Consider the following 18,817-nt stretch of genomic DNA (forward strand, 5'->3'; position numbering starts at 1 on the left):
AATTAGTTCTGATATAATATGCAGTAATGCATACCAGATGTGCTTGAAAATGGGCTTCTTTGTGGTGGGGACTATGCAAAATAAGCAACCAGCCCTCCCTTGGCTGGGACATTGGTAGCTTGGCAAAATCTAGAGAGAGCATCAATATGGTTATTACAAGACATTCAGTGACGCTCCAAAAAATTTCTGTTAAAAAATTAAAAAAAAATAAATAAACAAACCAAAACCAAGGGCTTGGAATGCAGACATCCCCAATTACTGGTGACAGGAAATATTCTACCTATAGGACTCCTTGTAACAAAAACAAGATTATTCTGTCTGCTTCTGAGAAGTCAGCATGATTAATTGGAATCACACATAATTCATATTGGGATAACCAAAATTTGAGGCTATATAGATAAACCATGTGGCAAAGACATTGTAATCTGCAAGACACAGGAAAGGAAGGAAATTAGATTTGAATAATAGAATTTGAATTTTGGATGTTAGAGAGCATATCAATAGCAGCCCTGGGCATGTGAACAACTTTCCCTGATGCATTGTTTTTGTCAGAGGACTATACTGAGAAAACACCCCTTTGTTTATGTGGCTCCAGGCTAACATCTGCCGAAGACTTGTTCTAAATGTTTCATTTAGCCTGTTATCAACCTAAAGCAATTGCTGTAGTTAGTGCAGAAACACAGGCTTCTCAGGGTACCTATCAGGCAGAGATCCAACACAGGTTTTCCAGTAGAAAGAACCTACTCTTGATCATTCTTAACAGTTCTAGTAGCCTGCATGTCTGCTCATTAGCTGTGCATTTGTTCAGGTTCTTTTTTTTTTCTCAGTAAGTTACTGTTTCCTTCTTTTCTTTTGAGTAAGTTGGGTGGATGGGGTTATTTCCTATTGTAAAAGTCAAGTGGGAAAAAAAAGGAAAAATACTTGAATATTTCAAGTTTAATTTGTTTTCTTTGTAATTAATTCTTAAGATGCAGATTTTTCTACCCTTAGGAAATACAGTTTTAAAGCCGTACCTACTGAAATGTCCTACATTTGTCCCTTAGACAAAATTGTTTTTGATTTTGAGGAGACCTGTTTTCTAAACAAAGGTATAGAAACTGCTGCATAATGAATCAAACTAGAATTATCTTGAAATAGCAGATTTTTTTTTTTTGTCAACTCTGAAGGGCTGTGTTTGTCTGTCTATTTAGTATACATCTGCATTGACGTATGATGGAGTACTTGTGATGGCTGAAACTTTCCGTAATCTTAGAAGACAGAAAATTGATATTTCAAGGAGAGGAAATGCTGGTGATTGTCTTGCCAACCCTGCAGCCCCATGGGGTCAAGGAATTGATATGGAGAGGACATTAAAACAGGTAAGGGGAGGCTTTGTTCTAGGGATCTTTTAGAATTTTGTATACCAGTTGCACTCTATATGACTTGCAAAACAGTATGCACAAGGGTAATAATAGGAGATGAAAAATTATTTTCTATTTGGAAATTGGAAGCAGTTTGGGCTGTTCAGGTTGTTCTCATTTGTAACTTGGAATGAAGGCAGAGAGGAACTACTACTATTTGAAGCTGCTGTTAGATCTTTTGAAAGAGTTGGAACTTCCTCCACTGTACTGCTGAATTCAGTTGTTACTATTGCAAATTACCTGGCTGTACAGATATTGTCATTTAAGAAAAAAGGCATAACCACATAATATAACCTTTCAAATATGTTTCTGTCATCTTCAATAAAAGTAGACTTCTCCCAGGGATATCACATAGGTAGTTTTGGGTTTTTTCTTTAAAAAGAAATAACCCAGAGCTATGGGTTATTTCAGGATTGTGAATTCCTGATGAATATGAATGCCTAGAAAGTTCCAGATCTCTGTCAAGATGATTTAGCCTTTCCTTTGAATGGGACAATAACAAAAATAAAAATCCTGCAGTAGAATTTAAATCATTGCAAATGAGCAGACTCCACTCAGGAGCAACTGCTGAGGAGAAGTGACTGCTGACAGAGCTGGCAGCTCCATGCCTGGAAGCCAAGGTTTCAGTCCTGGAGAAAAATCAGCAGATAGAAATTGACAGAGGGAAAGAATAAGTGATTCCAAGCCACATCCTGACTCTTAGGGAGAGAAATAAAGCATTTTGTATGCTTCATGTATTCTGTGCAGATGCACAGATCTGTAACAATTGAGAGAAACAGTAAGTCAGGATTCTGTGTTCAGGCAGACAGCATGAGACTTCACATTCTGCCAAAGAGGTTTTCATGGCCAGATCCTGATAAAATCAAAGTCATCAGCAATATGGCCACAAGTTCTTTGGGACAAGGACAGCTTCAGTGACACAATAAAGTGCTGAAAGAAAGAAAAAGTGTTCTGGTTTCAGCTGAGGCACAGGTGCTAGAACCTGCCACAGCCAATTGTGAGGCTTCACATCTGGCCTTCTTCATCATAATGCTTTGAAAACACCCTTTTCAAGCCCTATCCATATCAGCCCTGTATCATCTTCCCTGATAGTAAACTGCTTTGTTGGGGCTAAGGTTGTTGTCAAGTGGGATTGGGAGCTTAAAAGACACATGAGTTCAGGCCAAACTTCCTTTAATTTTTTTATATGACCCCAGGAGCGATGAGAATAGTAAAAAATGTATTTCTCTTTAGAACCTGCAGCTGGAAGGTGTTTATCTGCACAGCATGAAAGGGGGAAGGTCCACTGTGTGTCTTTGTTAGCAGTTGGATTCTGACATATCTAAGCCTGTTTTGAGCAGGGCTTGACAGGAAAAAAGAACATAAAGAAAGTAGCCAACTTTATTTATTTGAAATGTTCTACAGTAGTGTTCTTATGGCAATCTAAGGCTGTAGCCAGGATTACTTGTAGTGTTCTGTGACATTTGAAATTAAGAGCATAAGACTGGATCTTCACGGTGGTTTTTCTCCTGTGTGCAGGTTCGAATACAAGGTTTGACTGGAAATGTTCAGTTCGACCACTACGGTCGCAGAGTCAACTACACCATGGATGTCTTTGAGCTGAAAAATACTGGCCCTCGGAAGGTATGTGCTGACATTGCTATCCTCATATCATATACATGAGTTGTGTATGATGAAATGGTTATGCAAACTTATATTAAAGTGGACTCTGCAGTTTGAAAAGGTATAATACACTGAGTATGTGGATATTTCTGGTGAAATTAGTTTTTAGATGAATTTTCTACAAGATGCTATTAGTCGGTGCTTCAAATTGGGGAACACAAAAACAAATGTGAATTTTGGAGTGGTGGGATGTCAGTCAGTCAAGCATACTAATGAAAGACATTGGATGCTGGATGGCATGTTGCTAGGCTGCTGGGTGATGGAAAATGGTCAGAATTCTGAATAGTAGATATTTCTTGTATCTTATCCCAAGATTTCTATCTTGAAAATTACTTGCATTTTTAAGCAAGTTGATTTATACATTCTGTGTAAACATGAACCATAGGCTGTAACTAACACAAGGCTTTTAAGGGTGAAAGGACAGAAGAGGAGAGAGGGAGAGAATGACCTGAATAGTTGTATTTTCTGAAATTTATTGCAGTATTTAATCCTGTGTACTTGATTGGCTTGATTTCTTGCAAGCAAATACAAATTAATATATGTCTAAGCAGATCCTTCATGTCTGAATGCTCATTATCACTCAGCCCAATCACTTTGAAAATATAGTCTTGGGTACTTTCTCTACTGTGCTGAAATTTGTCCATTTATCATAGTATAAAACAAAAGCAGAAAGCATATTCAGGCTCAAGGATTTACTTTTTTTTGAGTCATTGTGACCTACTTTGTTTGTGAGGTCATCAGAACAAGCAAAGGGGGCAGGTGATGGTGAATAGGGTACTCATGGCTGCTTGAGTAGGGCCAAAGCAACCAAAATTGAGTTTAGTCCTCTGCTGTTGGCCAGAGGTGACAAGTGCAGTAAATACCACCAGGTGAGCTGTGTGTCCCTGAAACAGTTACCTGCCACAGAGCTGAGGGGGCAGAGTGTTAAACTGCAGACCCAGAGCAGAATTACACACTTGGATGAAAAAATTGCCACTATATCACAGTACAGAGTCACAGACCAAAGCAAAGCATGTGCCTGCATATAAGGCCTGTTGGTGCAGTTGTCTTTTGAAAGTGTGACAGATGGCTCGCCCAAGAAGAAATTGGGAAAGGTGAGTTTGTCTTTCCTCTCTTGGGAAGTCCACTGTCTTGTGCCAGAAAATGTGTCTTATCTTGCTACCAGCCCTGCTTCCTTCCAGTCTCCATGCTGCACCATTGGCAGCCAGGAGGATATATGGGTGGCTGGGGTGCACTGGAGGAAACTGAATTATGCCCTTTCCATTCCCTGTTCCCTGTTGTACAGAAGGGCAGACAAGGTGCAAAGAGATGTTTTTAATTAAGTTGTAACTTCAGTAACTCATCAGGGAATTTGCTTGTCAGCAAACTTTTGAAAAGAGTTGATGTTTCAACCTTTGTCACCTGTTATGGGAGAGGTTTCTGTCTGGCACCACTGCAGGGATGTCTCCATCCTCTTCTTGCTTGCAGTTTAAGGGGAGGGTGATTGCAAACAAGAGGAGCTATGTTAGAGCTGTGCTAGAGGCCCAAGGTGCTTTTCTTACCTTTCAGTCATGCCTCTCTGCTACTCCTAAGTCATTACCTGTATTTGACATAACAAGTCATAACAGCTTTGACAGATCTGGTTACTCATAAGAACTTATTTCTTCATGTATTTGATAGTGCTTTATATGTGATCATTGGACCAGTTCTGTGGTCCAGCCTGACAAATCCTATATAATATGTGAGAAATTACTCTACTTAATTGAACTAAGAGGCCTTCACTGTTAATGTCTTCTTGTGTCCGACATAACATGACTTACAAGTCACCCAGTACTATCAGTTCAAAACTGCATTTTCAGTCAGAGTAATGCATGGCTCTAATCTTTAGAAAAGTGATTTTTGTTACCCACAGCTTTAAATATGTGAAGACACTGTTAAAAAACAGCACAGCTAGACAGAGGCAGTCTTCCACATGGTTTAGTAAAACAGGAAATATTAGCCTATGCTCACGTTAGTTTCATTTATGCAGCTGTTCTGACTTGGTTCTTCTCTGCAGAGCAGTAACAAAATCTGCTGGTGGGGGGAAAGGACAGGAGGACAAGGACAAGATGTAATGGAATGGCTCCTGTGACTGGAGGGCTGTGACCAAGTGATAGAGACTTTTCACTGGTGCCCAGGGACTCGATCAGAGGCAATGAGCACAAACTGAAACACAGGAAGTTCCTTCTGAGCATTAGGAAATACTTTTTCATCCTCTGAGAGTGACCAAGCATTGCCACAGGTTGTGCAGGGAGGTTGTGAAGTCTTCATCTTTGAAGAAATTCAGAAGGCATCCAGACACAGTCGTGGGCAAATGGCTTTAGGCTGAGCAAGGAGTTTGACCAAATGACCTCCAGAGGTCCATTCCCAGCTCAGTAATTCTGTAATTGTGTCATTCATCATGCATCCTCTCACCAAAATGGAAAAAAAAAAAAAAAAAAAAGAAAAAGAAAAAGTAAACAAAGTACATACAATACATTACATGCACAAGACAGTCTAAGATTTGGCTTCTAAATTCCAACCTGACAGCATGAAAATTAGTTATCAAAATGTTTCTATATTCTTTTGCCCTCAGTGGCTTGTGAGCTCCAACAGGATCACTTCAGTCATTACTACAAGGTGCACAGACCTTCAGAAAGGACACTGTTCATTTAAATGCCAAACTGTTATGGCATATTTACTTTAAGGTGAATATTTTTGTAGTATATTTTTTCCTGAAAGATGAATTCAGCCTCTGGATAAGTGGTTGCAACTGCTATGAAGTTCAATTGCAACCCAAATAGAATTGAAGGTACTTTTATAGCTAAATGCAATCCTATCCTTTGAGGAGTTTTTTCCTTGTGGAGCTGAGGTATTTACGGGAAAGCATACTGATATTTAGTGCTCTCAAAGTGACTGTGTATCTCTATACTTTTATACAAGTGTCATGACACATCTTTCATATTTATTCAGTAGTCTAGTTCCAGAGTTTCTTTAGTGCAGATTAGCATTGAACCCAACAAGCTCACACCAATGCACAAAAGCTAAAATTTCTTTAAAAGATGCCTGTCATTTCTCAAATAATGCCTTTATCTCTGCCTGAATTTTCATATAGTACTTATTTCTCTAGCACAGTATAGCATTCATTTTCTTTCCTTCTGTACTTTATAGCAGTGAAGTGCAATTTTCATTGTGCAATTGCACAATGAAAAATCATCATTCACTATTGTAATAGTTACCTAAACTGCCAGATTTTGGTGTACATATTTTGCCTTTAGTTGGTCACAGTTTTCTGACAAGAGCTCCACATTTTCAATAATCAATTGTATCTGTGGCTGTATGGCTGTCTGGCTGAAAAGAATATTTGTTACCAGTGCATACTACTAGGAAGAAAACCTTCCTCTCCACTATATTAGCACTGCTGACACTTCCTGTTAGCTGCAGACACCTAAATCAAGGCTCCAACTGTAAGAACAACCTCAAAAAGAAAAGGAACATTTCAACTAAATATACCAGAACTTGTGTATGGACACTTTGTGCTTGTTTGCTTCATTAATAGAAAAAAAAATAACTCATGTTCAGTCAAACTGCTCTATGGACTGTAAAATTACTTGCCTGTCCATGCATTTTTTTCAAGAAGGAAACTAATGAAATAGTAAATGTAAAAATCTAGATTAAGGTTGTTTATTTTAATAAAATACAAGATATATATATATATATATAATGCATATGAGTCAGGAACAAGAAGCACTCCCCTGCTCTTTTGGACTCTCACATCACTGCATTGAGTTGAACATGTCATGGAGGCAGAATCCTATGTGACAGTGAATTCAATCAGGGTTCTACAATAGTGCTGGAAATAATATTGACTACATAGCTGATTTGATCATTTAGCCAGTTTCCATCATACTGAAATTTTTCATCCAAGACACGGAGTGTCCTTTGGTTCTGACAGTTCCATTGAAGCTCTTCCTGGGGCCCAATTTCCACTAAAATTCCTGTTCCTCTTCTAGCAAGATACACAAGGCATTCCTCTCTCCCAACTCTTGGTCTCATGAACTCCTAATTAATCAAGGAAGGGGACAAGGGGCAGTTGCTGCTGCTCCCAGAAACTGTGCCTGGTTCAATTGCATCTCTTTGATAGAAACCTTTTAGATCATGTGTCTGTTAAATCAAGCTGGGAAGAAAGATCAGTCTCCCAATTCATTATGTTTTCAGCAAGCAGGGGAGCCCCTCGAGGTGGGATTCAAACACTGTGCTACTGACATATTTGTGTTCATGTTGTCCAGTTGACATGGAGCTGAGTGCTGTCAGCACTGGGCCAGAGAAAAAAGCCCCAGCAGCCTTGTCACAGACAGCCATGATCTATCTGCAGAAAGGAGAATGGGCAAGAAGGGAGAAAAAATTAGGTTTTTGGGCTTTCATCCATGGGGTTATAAGGACAACTGATTCAAATCTGACTCTAGAGAAGTTCCTTGCCAGCAACAAACAAGGGCAGCTGTTTTACCTTAATGCTGCTCATGGAAGGTTTATGGCAGCCTAAATGCAGCTAAGGAGAGAAAAACCCGATTTGTAGGCACTTCCCAGAGATATATTTAGGAAGAATTCAGTCTCACCATGTTTTACAGTCAGTGGGAAAGGCAAGCACCTTTCTAGGAGAGATGCTTATCCTGCATGAGCTGAGTCACTCTCTGCTGGTACTGTCTGTCCTGTGAGTGTAAAAATAGCACAAATAACAGGGTTTCTAATGTAGGCAATAAAAGGTCAGTGCTAGCAGTTAAGTGGAACAAGCCTGGTGTAAATCCCAGAGCTGGAGTCTCCTGGGGAGCTCATGATGGAGCAAGGAATTGAGATCAGTCATGGGATTGCAAAACTGTCACCAGATGTCTTTCATTCCTCTATCTAAGACCAGAAGATCTGGAGGACTGACACATGAAAATATTCTTGTGGGGAATAAAAATTCTTAAATCTCATTTATGCCCCAGGAAATCTTCAAGCTAATGAAAATGGGATTTACCTTGTGTCTCTGGTTGAAGTAGCTCAGATCACTCAGGAGCAGTGAAGTGGAGGTGACACCAGGTCTGTCTCTGTGCAGCAGGGGTGCAAGGTGGTACACCCAAAATGATAGATGCATACTCCCATATCTAATGTGACAGCACTTCCTTTGGAAAAAGACATCTTTGGATCAGTCTTATTCTTATAGTAGTTTATATTTGTAGTTATGCGGAATGTAGACCTTAATGCAAATGATATACATTTTGTTTTGCAGGTTGGTTACTGGAATGACATGGATAAATTAGTTTTGATTCAGCATGAACCTACACTTGGAAATGACACTGCAGCCATTGAGAATAGAACAGTAGTTGTCACTACAATTTTGGTAAGGTGTTTCTTTTTTGTAATGCTTATACTGTTGTGTGACACAATCTCATTTCTAGTTATGATCTAATTTAGTCTGCCAGTTCCTAGGTTGGTGGGAGGATGAGACCCATATATCTTAATCATACTGACTGTCATGTCTGCACAGGGGTTTTTTTGTATGCATTTAATATAATGATTCACATGAAATCAGGTTTAAAAAATTGAGTTGTGATAATTTTTTTCTTTAATTCAGTCTTTTCCATATTTTGCTAAAATAAGTCTCAGAGATATGAGTTCTTACGACTTATAATTGATAAATCTTGATTCACAGAACACTGGAAGAAAAGAAAAACCCAAAACTTTTAAATGACAGAGTAGAACAGAGGGTATAAATGAGATTACTGTAATGCCAGTTTCCCTTTTTCTTGGTAAATTATAAATTCAATAATTGACTTTAGCAAGAGCTAAAGCTCAAAGTAGTATGGTTCAGTCAGCCAGTCAAAACTGGATTATCTATTCTTAATAGTGAATGAAAACATGAATTTAGTAGATGCATTCTTAATGTTCATTCAGCATTGCAGTAAAATTTCTATTTTAATAAAATCTATATAGATTTGGAGTCTGATTTTCCAGGATTATTGTGTTTTTAAAGAGTGGTTGCAAAGGAGAATGAGCTGCTTCATTCATTTACATTTTTAATTCACAATTTTTCAAAATAATTGTTTCTTACAAATCTGTATTTTAAACAAAATATCTAACTTTTTTTTCATCTGAAGTCAGACATGCCCTTTAAAGCTGATGTTTATCAAAGCCAACTGGCAAAGGGTGACCTTTACGTGACCGCTTTTAAGATTTTACATCTCAGTTCACTGCCCTTTTCACCTGCTTCATTTAAACAAGACATGTTAACCCAATAAACTGTGTCTCAAATGGGAAGGAATATTCTGTAGGTGTTATAAAGAAATAAGTTTTCTAACTCAATACAGAATTTAAAGTAATCCAAAGGAAAGCATGAAGACATTTTTCTAACTAAAAATACAGTTACTTACTAGATTTTCAGCAGTGTGTATCAGCATTTATGCATTAATTATGTCTTAATAAATCTCCTGTTGAAGGTTATCATTCCAGGATACAAAACAACCAAACTACTATACAGGAATTCAGAATGTAACTCCTAACCAAACAGTGTGACTTTTAATTTTATTTTTGCATGGGAAATTTTAAATATATGTATCTTTATCCTGAAAAAAAAAAATTAAAAAAGACTTGGTGATGGAAAAAAAATATACTTCAGTACAGTCCTCCTCTTTTCAGCCTCTGATGAAGAATCCTATTTTAAGAAATTGATCAAGGAAGAAAAGAGTCCCAAGATGCTGCGAACATTCCTAACTAAGGCTCAAGTATTAACCACCAGTCTAGTAACATTGAGCTAATTTTTCCATATGGATTACTGTTCCTCTGACTGGATGACCAGGCAATGAACCACCAAGAAAAGTTCTGTGACTAATCTGAAATGTCTAGAACAGATGATGTTAACCTTCAACTTTGCCAAGCTGAGAAGAGAATGATGTGAATTACAAGCTTTCAGTCGAAATTTTCCTCTCAAACCAGTCCTGATACCTTTGACTGAAGCTCTCACACATGAATACTGTAATTTCCATAAATAGCTCCAAGCTTAGGAGAAGCGAGAAAAATATGATAATGAAAAGTAATAGAAAAGGTTTCTGTTCACCAGAAAGGAAAAAAAGGAAAACAAGAAAGCTTTTAAAATGTGTTATCTTGCCTGTCCTGTTTGCATTGAAGCATTCTGATGTGCATAATAAATGTTATCTTCAAAAGAACTTTTCCAGCCCCTGTATTGAAGGGACTGGTGGGATCATTTGCAAAACCAAAAAGCTGAATTAATATTCCAAAGCATGCCCTGTGTTTATGCAGCATGTCATTTTGGATAAATGCAATTAATTGAAAGCAACACAGCTTCTTGACCAAAACTGTCCCCTTTCCATATTTCAAAATCACAGTGCAAGAGAAATATATTGGAATTTGGTTTGAATAAGAATATATGGTGAATTCTGCCTTATCATGCCCATCTCCCATGTATTCCTCTGGGAGCTGCACACATGATGCTGAAGGCAGAATAGGACCATGATTCTTAATATTGGCCTGCTAGGACAATGTATTTAGCATCTGCAAGAATATGATCACACACACAAAGAAAATAAATATTTAAGTAGAATAACTTGCAGAGTCCTGTTACTTTTCTCTTCTTTGTTATGTTGCAAATACCACAGAGACTTTTGCACCTCTTCATTGCCCTCTTCATGTTGAAGGGAAGTTGAACCATTGTAGATGACACATTTAGTTTTGGTTGCATGCATATTTTCCAACATTAAACTGCAAAGCTTCCGCAAGCAGTGCTGTCAGATTTTCAGTCTTCAAAGACAGATGTCATGGCAGCATAGGAAAAGCTTACAGGTTTTCAGCATGGCTCGCTTTAAATTTTGCCTAAAGCCAAATAGCACAAGTTGATTTGTCCTCTGTTTCTTCAGCTTTTATGTGTCTATGCTTACTTTGCTGTAGTGTGGCTGTATGCCTGTTGCATAGAAACTGCATTATAATGGATCAGCTCTGCACCCAAAGAACTTAGTAGAGTGTTTTTTACTTGGCAAAAAGTTTTCTTCATTTGTAACATAGTGAGAGCATGTAGAAGTTATTTTATATATTTGGTTTAGGCTCTCAGCCTATCCCCAGTTAGCTGTGTGGTACAGTAGCAGCCCAGAGAGAGGAGGCAGCAGCTGATGTTCTTTATCAGCTACCATTTATTGTTCTTATTCTGCATCTCATGAGATGCACAGCCTCCTGCTCTCTGGAAAGAGCAGGTTTCCTACCTGTGCAGAGGCATTCCCTTTGGAGTGGGATGGTAACACCTCCAAATGTACAGTAGCTCATTGCCTGACTGGAGAAGGAATGCTCTTTGCAGCCCTGCTCTAACACTAAGGTAAAGCAAGGGACTTATCTAGCTAGGGAGAATGATCAGCTCTAATTTTGCAGGTTCACAAATATGGTCCCGAGTTGTTGAGGTAGAATTTAGGGAAGTAGGCTCAGAAGCCTAATCCAAATGCTCCAATACATTTCCTGATAGAGCCAACTCTGTACTTAACTCTAAGACTGGAAAACTTAAAAATCACAAAATTCCTTTAAAACCAAAGCTTGATGATAAGCTGCATCTGCATTGTGGTTTACAGTTCAATATCTTAATGAGATATCCTTGGTGTTGGCAGATTAAGTTTGAAGGGCAGGATCCAGTTCACATCCAAGTCACCTAGATGTGGATGACTTTACAAAGGGTAGTGATTCAGTTGCATTCAGTGACATTCAAGATGCTCTAGGATATACAGCCTGTCCCCCATTTCTTACACCGGCAGGGTGACCCTTGCCTGTCTCATGCTGTATATGTGACCTCTCCCTCTGGGTGTTTTAGCTGGTGTATGGACTTTTCTAGGCATGTGGGATAAGTTTTGCCCCAAGATTGCAATTCCACAAAGATTTAGAAATTGATTCAGTGGCGTATAGGTGGATGCCTTATGCTGAATGTATCAGACCTAATCTGTAAAGGGCAAGCACAAAGCACCTGCAGAGCAGTACCTTGGGGTCAAGCAGGTCACCTTAGGGCATCTAAGAAGACAGACAACTTTCATTAGGTGGCTGAGAACCACCATCACTGTTTTGACTGATATACTCTTGATAGAGTCTTACCTCAGAAATTCTAATTATAGCCTTTTTTCGCATAATAGAAAAATATTTTTTCATTAGAAACTTTATTAATGAAATTCTTCAGTAGACTGGAGAAAAAAATGAAATTTGTTGCATGAAAATAATAAAGACTTCAAACCGAATCCTGGACACTTTATTCAGAAAAACAGAAAAAGAAAAAGAAAAAAAAAGTCACAAAAAAAACCTTCCATTGACATTTACAGAAGTTTCTTTCAGAATAAAGTGTGATAATGTGTCCCACACCTGTTCTAAAAATTAGAAATTTCCTTGCACAGATATTTGTCACTTTTACAAATTATTTTTGCAATGGTGATTATTTTGAAATACACTTTGGCATAGGAGAACCAAGTTTAAAGCTGTTTGTTATTTTGGTTAGTTACTTTGTCCGACTTCCCTTAGAGTATGAATCATCAGTTGTGAGCATTTAACTGTACACATGAATTTGTGGCAATGTGGTGGAATGATTTGTTTACATCTATAAAGGTAATTGTTGCAGACATCAATTTGTATTTGCAAATGTTAAGTATTGTTATGAAATTGTGAATTATATAAGTAAAGCTTGCACCATTTCAAATATCTGTTCCGTGCTAGTCATTGGTCATTTCAATGTGGACTTTTCCTTGATTCGCTACTCCATAGAATACTCTTAAGCAGCTGAAATCTTGCAAATATTGCAGTGTTAAACCTCATTCGGCAGTAAGTCAGACGTTTTATATCAGTAGGTTAAAAGCTCATGGTCCAAAAATATAGTAAGCACAAAGATGGTGGGCAGAGATAATCTTTCTATTAGTCAAGATGCTAAAACTGGAAACAATGAAAAAGTAAGCCTATGTTTTCAGCTATTTCAGCTGATTTAATAGGAGATAATACCTCTCCACAGACAACTTGCAGTTCTTGCATTTTTAGACTACCATAATTACACCAACATTACTACTAACATTGAAAATGTTATTGCAATGGATTATGCAAGATAAAAAGGGCGTTTTCAGTGCCACAGATAGAAAAGAGTATCAAGATATGGCTAGGTACATGTTATTGATCAATTCAGATATTTCATGACTTCACAGTGTGACCTTGAAAGTTCATCTGTGTAAGTTACTTGTTAGGAAACCAGTAAAACTTGACTTTCACTATCTTTTTATTACAACAACTGAACACCTCATCAATGTGAGACATCCTCAAAGTCTGAAATGGACAGGAATTAAAACTAGGGCTACTATTTGATTTCTTTTTTTAAAAATAAAAAAGTCTTTATCAGAAACTCACATGCAGTCCCACTTGCATTCCCCCATCAAATTCTACCTTGAAAACAGATATCTGATTACTTGGCAGGTAAAGTAGGCACAACAATTAAAGATATATAAAATAGGTTAGGAGGGAAAGATCAACATAGTAAGCAAATGGTAGCAGGTGTTGCTGTTATCTTTAATTGTACTATTCCATACTGGCAGATCATACTCAGTTGCTGCTTCTTTGAAAGCAGTCACAGCAAGGCCAGCTACCTTACTCTATAAGATAATTACATTACAAAAAACTCTCCCCGCTGTATTTTGTGCTAAATCAGTGAGATCAGTATAAGAAAGGGAGGTGGATGGGGAAGAGAACCAATGCAGTTCCTCCAGGTACCAAAAGATCCCTGTCAGATCATGGCAGTCACTCGACTGCATGGGATGGCCTCTGCTTGTACCTACCAAGGACAGTATTGAGCCACCGCACTTCCTTCTCAGTGTTCCCTCACAGAACTCTGGGTAGGAGGGCTGAAGTTCACTTAACTTTTAACAGAAAAAAATTGAGGCATCTGTCACTTGGCTTTGCTGTGCAGAAACAGTTGAAATGCTTTCTTTGCAGCAGACCTGGCAGTGGTGAGGTGAAGGCAGAAGCACAGTCTCTGGGTTTTGGAAGAAGAAGCAAGCTGATCTGGCGTACACTGCCTGTCTTCTTCAAGTCCACCACCAGAATTATCTCCTGGGGTGACTCTAGTTGCATGCCTTTGGCTGGGGATTTATGGCTGAATCAGAAGAGCTAGAAATCACTAACATGGTATTTGGAATGCAAAATTGCTTTTGAGGTGCAGCAAGCAATGCATCTGAAGCTTGTAAGGAGAGTTCACAAATGTAGGACAGTGGACAGACTTGGTTGTCCGTCTAGCAAGCAGTTGGCTAAATCACAGACAGGACAGAGTATTTTTCATCTCTGTTTATTTTAAATCTTTTTCTGTGCAATAACATATGTAGAAAGGCACAGGTTTTGGGTCTTCTTCTCATGCAGACATAAAGGGAGGAGGATGTGAAGGAGGAACATTTTATACAAGTAGCCAAAATACTTCTGAAAATGAAGAACTACTGCAGAGATCAAGATCTCTCTGCTTTTCTCCCTCTCTCACTTTAGAAGACCAGTGGTTGAGATCAAGGTGATTTAAGTAGGGATAGGAATACAAGAAAAAGTGCAGGCTGCTGGTTTTCAGCAGTTTTCCTTTGAAGATGCAAACTTTATACGGGCAAAGGCACTCATTGCACTGCACTCATGTAATGCCACCTATCCTCCCTTGTTAGACACCTAGCAGAGGTTACAAAATTGTTGTTGCTTACGGATGATGTTCTTGTAGTTTCAGTGAAGCAGACATTGCTGCACTACATGTTTAAATTTGTTTTTATTCTTGTGCTAATTATATCTGTAGGAAAGATGGGAATGGGGCAGAATATTACCAAGGTTAGTGTCAAAAGACTTAACATTTTCCAGGGAGCACAGAGAAGACAAGTTGCCGGTATTTTGTGATGTAAATTCAAACAAATGGTAACCTAAATTACACTTTATATTAGACAAATATTTCGTCTGGAACTGGCTCTGAATATGAATTATGTGAAGTAATTTAAAATACCATCAGAAAGTATAGTTTTACTTAATAATTTCTAAAGTCTGAATTCACATAGAGCTAAAAAGAAAAATTACCTTGATTTCCCAGTTGCATAATGTTCACTATTGTGATAGTATGGTTTATACAGGAAATGCAAGATCCACTCTTCAAGACAGGTTTTACTTGTTCTCAGTGGCACTCACTGTCCAAAATATTTGGTACTTCTTTTCCATTCAACATGTAAAGTCTCTGTCAACTTAATACCATTCTTGTCCATGCATATCACTTAAGTTCATCTTAAATGACCTTGCAGAATCTTCACTGTTTCTTTTAAAGGGAAGACGCGTATTTCATTGGGAGTGTATTTCTATATTCTCACTAAAATGTATGTAGCCTCTTAGGAGCTATACATTCTAAACCTCAAGAAATGAAGTCACTCAGGCTCTGCATCTGAAATTACATAGGCAGAAACCCCCACTAGGTTAGAGGATATGCTTACTCAGTGAAGTCAGAAGTCTACATTGTACCTTTATGATCTCACAGCCCATTGCACTGTATAGGCTCAACCTCTATTCATGCTTTAAATTTAGCATATACTGAACTGAGGTCTTTCATTTAAAACAAAATAAGGTCAATAATTCTTGTGAAATGTATAACCCAAATTAGTGTGAAGAGTATAACTTGCCAGAAGGATTCCTCTTCATGCATTTTAATTTAAACATGCTAATACTGTCCATGAACTTTTTATAAATTGTGTGTTGTTCAGTCAGCTCATGACATGTTTGTATTTTTTCAGACTATATTTGGTACACTTCTCCTTTACAGTTCTACTTCTTTCATTATAGGAAGCCCCATATGTTATGTTCAAGAAAAACCATGATACGTTTGAAGGGAATGACAAGTTTGAAGGATACTGTGTAGATCTGGCATCAGAAATTGCAAAACATATTGGTATCAAGTACAAAATTGCCATTGTTCCTGATGGAAAATATGGAGCAAGGGATCCAGAGACAAAAATCTGGAATGGGATGGTGGGAGAACTTGTTTATGGGGTAAGCATACCAATTTTTGAAGCAGGATTTAATTTATCATAGTATAAGTCATAAAATAGGAAGTATTATGTGCATTTTATTTAATCTTGGGGTCACAGAAAAGAATTTTGTTTCAGGTTTGTGAGTTTCCACTTATTTTCAAGATAAAATTTAATAGTTTCATGCAAGTTCTACTATTTATTCAACTAGTACCTTGAAACATTAGAACATCCATAGTTTATATATCCCTTAAAAATTTGTTAATGTTAGAGACCGTCTGTTCTTGACACGCTATAAAACTTGGTTGGGAAGAATATCACTTATTAATTCATTTTCATGGAATGGTGGACAGATCTTTTTAAAAAGATTGGATTCTTGGTCTAGTTTTACATATGAAAAATCCACTATCATATGTATTAAACATAGGTAATAAACCACTACAGACAAGTACATAACTGAGCAATTCATAGTGAAGATAGATTTTTAAGATGACCATCAATAATAAAATTCAAGAGCAAACCTGGTAAGTTTAACATTATGTTATAGAGTGGCTGGAAAAGGATTCTTCAGAGTACATAATAGTTAGCAATTCTGTTGACATATAAAGTTCCACTATTTAAAGAAAATAGTTCCAATAAACCTGAATAAATATTTTCAATATCTGGTGTTACCAAAAGAAACACAACTCAGAGCTGACTTTGCTGATGACTGCAGTTGCTTGTATCTGCACTGAGAACAGTTCAAAATTCTTAGAGAAACATTTCGTTTCAGTGATGGAATTAAAAAAAAATCCTCAAACTACTCAGGTGTAAATATTCCCACCCATGAACTCATAACATGACTCAACTTCTCCATAAAAAAATTCCTGCATATCAGTTGATCCATCCCCAGTTGCATTTTTCACAATTCCATTGACAGTTTGGGCCATATGTTGCAAAGACCTGGTGGCTTTTGTTGCAGCTCCATTCCAGTTCCCTTCTGTCAGTTTATCATGGCTGATAAATTCTTCATTAGCATCAGTGCAAGGGACTCTGCAGAATGAAACAGTCTCTGTGCTGTAGGAGTGTGGGAAATGTTGCCCCAGAATTTCAGTGATCTCCCCTCCCCATTGGAATGGAAAGGTTATATCAGGTTCACAAAACTCCATATTCTTTGAAGCTCATGAAGGAGGCAACCTCAATTTTGTCTTTAAAGAGTAGAAACACTGAATGTCACCAAGCATCTATATCTACTTCAGTGGCTTGAAAGCAGCTCAACTCTTAGGGTAGTGGAAGATAAAGATTTTTCAAACTAATTTTATCAAGTACGGAGGTTACTCCTTTTCTGGCTTTTAATTGCAGTATCAAACCTATGGACATCAATGACCAAGTGCTGTTTTATACTAGAATGTTTTTTCAATTATCCAAGAAATGTTACTATTTATGAGAAAACTCTTTTGCTCAGATGCACAGTGTCAGTGGCCTATCATCTAGTTGAAAATTATAGAGGAAACTTGATATTTCAGTTTCATTTTCTTTCCTTCTTTTATCTTAAAAAATACCTCATCAATGCCCTAGGACTAGACTGAAATAAAAAGTGTTGTAAGGAAGCTCACATAGATGTGTCAACACCTACAGCTTTTAATAGAGCTGAAAGCAGTAAAGTGCACGGGCATGAGGAATCTGTTGCAAATTACCTGCATGAAGAAGGCCAGCCCAGAATACAAGGCCAGTACTTAATTTTTTTCAATGGAAAAGGGTGAAGAGAAGGCTCTTTCCAGCTATCTGTTTAGGACGGCTATAGTCTTTGTGATTCTGGGACTGGGTCCTGGGAATGAGCTGCAGAAAAGCTCTTGGAGATGCTTTTTTACTGAAGTCAGCTGTTGCCCAGGACATTTGCTCCACTCTCATAAGGCTCCTTGAGGCTGCATCGATCCTGGTGTATGAGTGGCACCTGGGAATGTCCTTGTGCTTCAGAATTTACCTGATTAATCTGCTAAATTGCAAGAAGAGTCTCCAGTACATTTTTGGCCCATAATTACTGTCCAAAACAATTCCTGAGCCCAGCTGGACCCTGGGATTGAGCAGAGACCTTTTCCTATAAGCAGCTTGAATGCGGCCATGCAAGTTTGGAGGTCGAGGGACTTTGACAGTAGCGATGCAGCCTGTCCAGTGCTGCTGGGCCTTAAGGCCAAGAGCTACACCAAGCATAGTTAATGTACTTCTACAGGTGTAGCTTTAAAGGAAATTGTTCTTTCTGTTGCTTACAAAGTTCTCTGCTAAAGATTTCCACAGGGAATCCATCAAGAGCATCCTCGCTGCAAATTCCTTGAGTCCTTGCCAGACAATTTACAGAGCATCAGGTTCCCAGGCCTAGGAGAAAACTGAAAAATCAGTCAGCCAGAGAGTTTGCTGCAAAGCTCTGCTAGAAGAAAAGTATGTTCACCTTCTCTGATAGATCCCCTAATCATAAACACAAGTAGTCTGAGTAATTGGCTGTGTTTCAAGGCTTTTTATTTGCAGCCAGGACTGGGAGAGAATTTGCAACTGAATTGGCAAATTGACGAGATGATCTGTTTGGGAAACATTTTACAGCTTTTAATTTCCAGCCATGTTAATGGATTTGCAGGCAGTTTTGCTCTGGCTGGTGAGATTGGACCCTTTCTGTACAACTCAAAAGGTTCCTCTGCTCTGTTGCTCTTACCATCATACCCCAAAGCCCCTTAGCCCCATCCTTATTACTGAGAGTGGGCATGTGAA

General features: G+C 38.1%; 1 protein-coding gene across 12 annotated transcripts in view; it reads left to right on the forward strand.

Annotated features, from left to right (window-relative positions):
- GRIA4 (glutamate ionotropic receptor AMPA type subunit 4) overlaps positions 1-18,817 on the forward strand; it is a 212,006-nt gene that overhangs the window by 140,093 nt on the left and 53,096 nt on the right. For all 12 annotated transcript variants that reach the window (XR_014958693.1, XM_021529343.4, XM_021529348.3 and 9 more), the window contains 4 exons: positions 1,191-1,358; positions 2,919-3,023; positions 8,329-8,439; positions 15,894-16,100. Coding sequence is in view for 11 of the 12 variants with exons in the window: in XM_021529343.4 (XP_021385018.1) it covers positions 1,191-1,358; positions 2,919-3,023; positions 8,329-8,439; positions 15,894-16,100 (591 nt within the window). In the remaining variant the exon portion in view is untranslated. The remainder of the gene's footprint in view (positions 1-1,190; positions 1,359-2,918; positions 3,024-8,328; positions 8,440-15,893; positions 16,101-18,817) is intronic.

This window comes from Lonchura striata, chromosome 1, assembly GCF_050655825.1.
Source record: "Lonchura striata isolate lonStrDom1 chromosome 1, ASM5065582v1, whole genome shotgun sequence".
NCBI classification, from domain to species: Eukaryota; Metazoa; Chordata; class Aves; order Passeriformes; family Estrildidae; genus Lonchura; species Lonchura striata.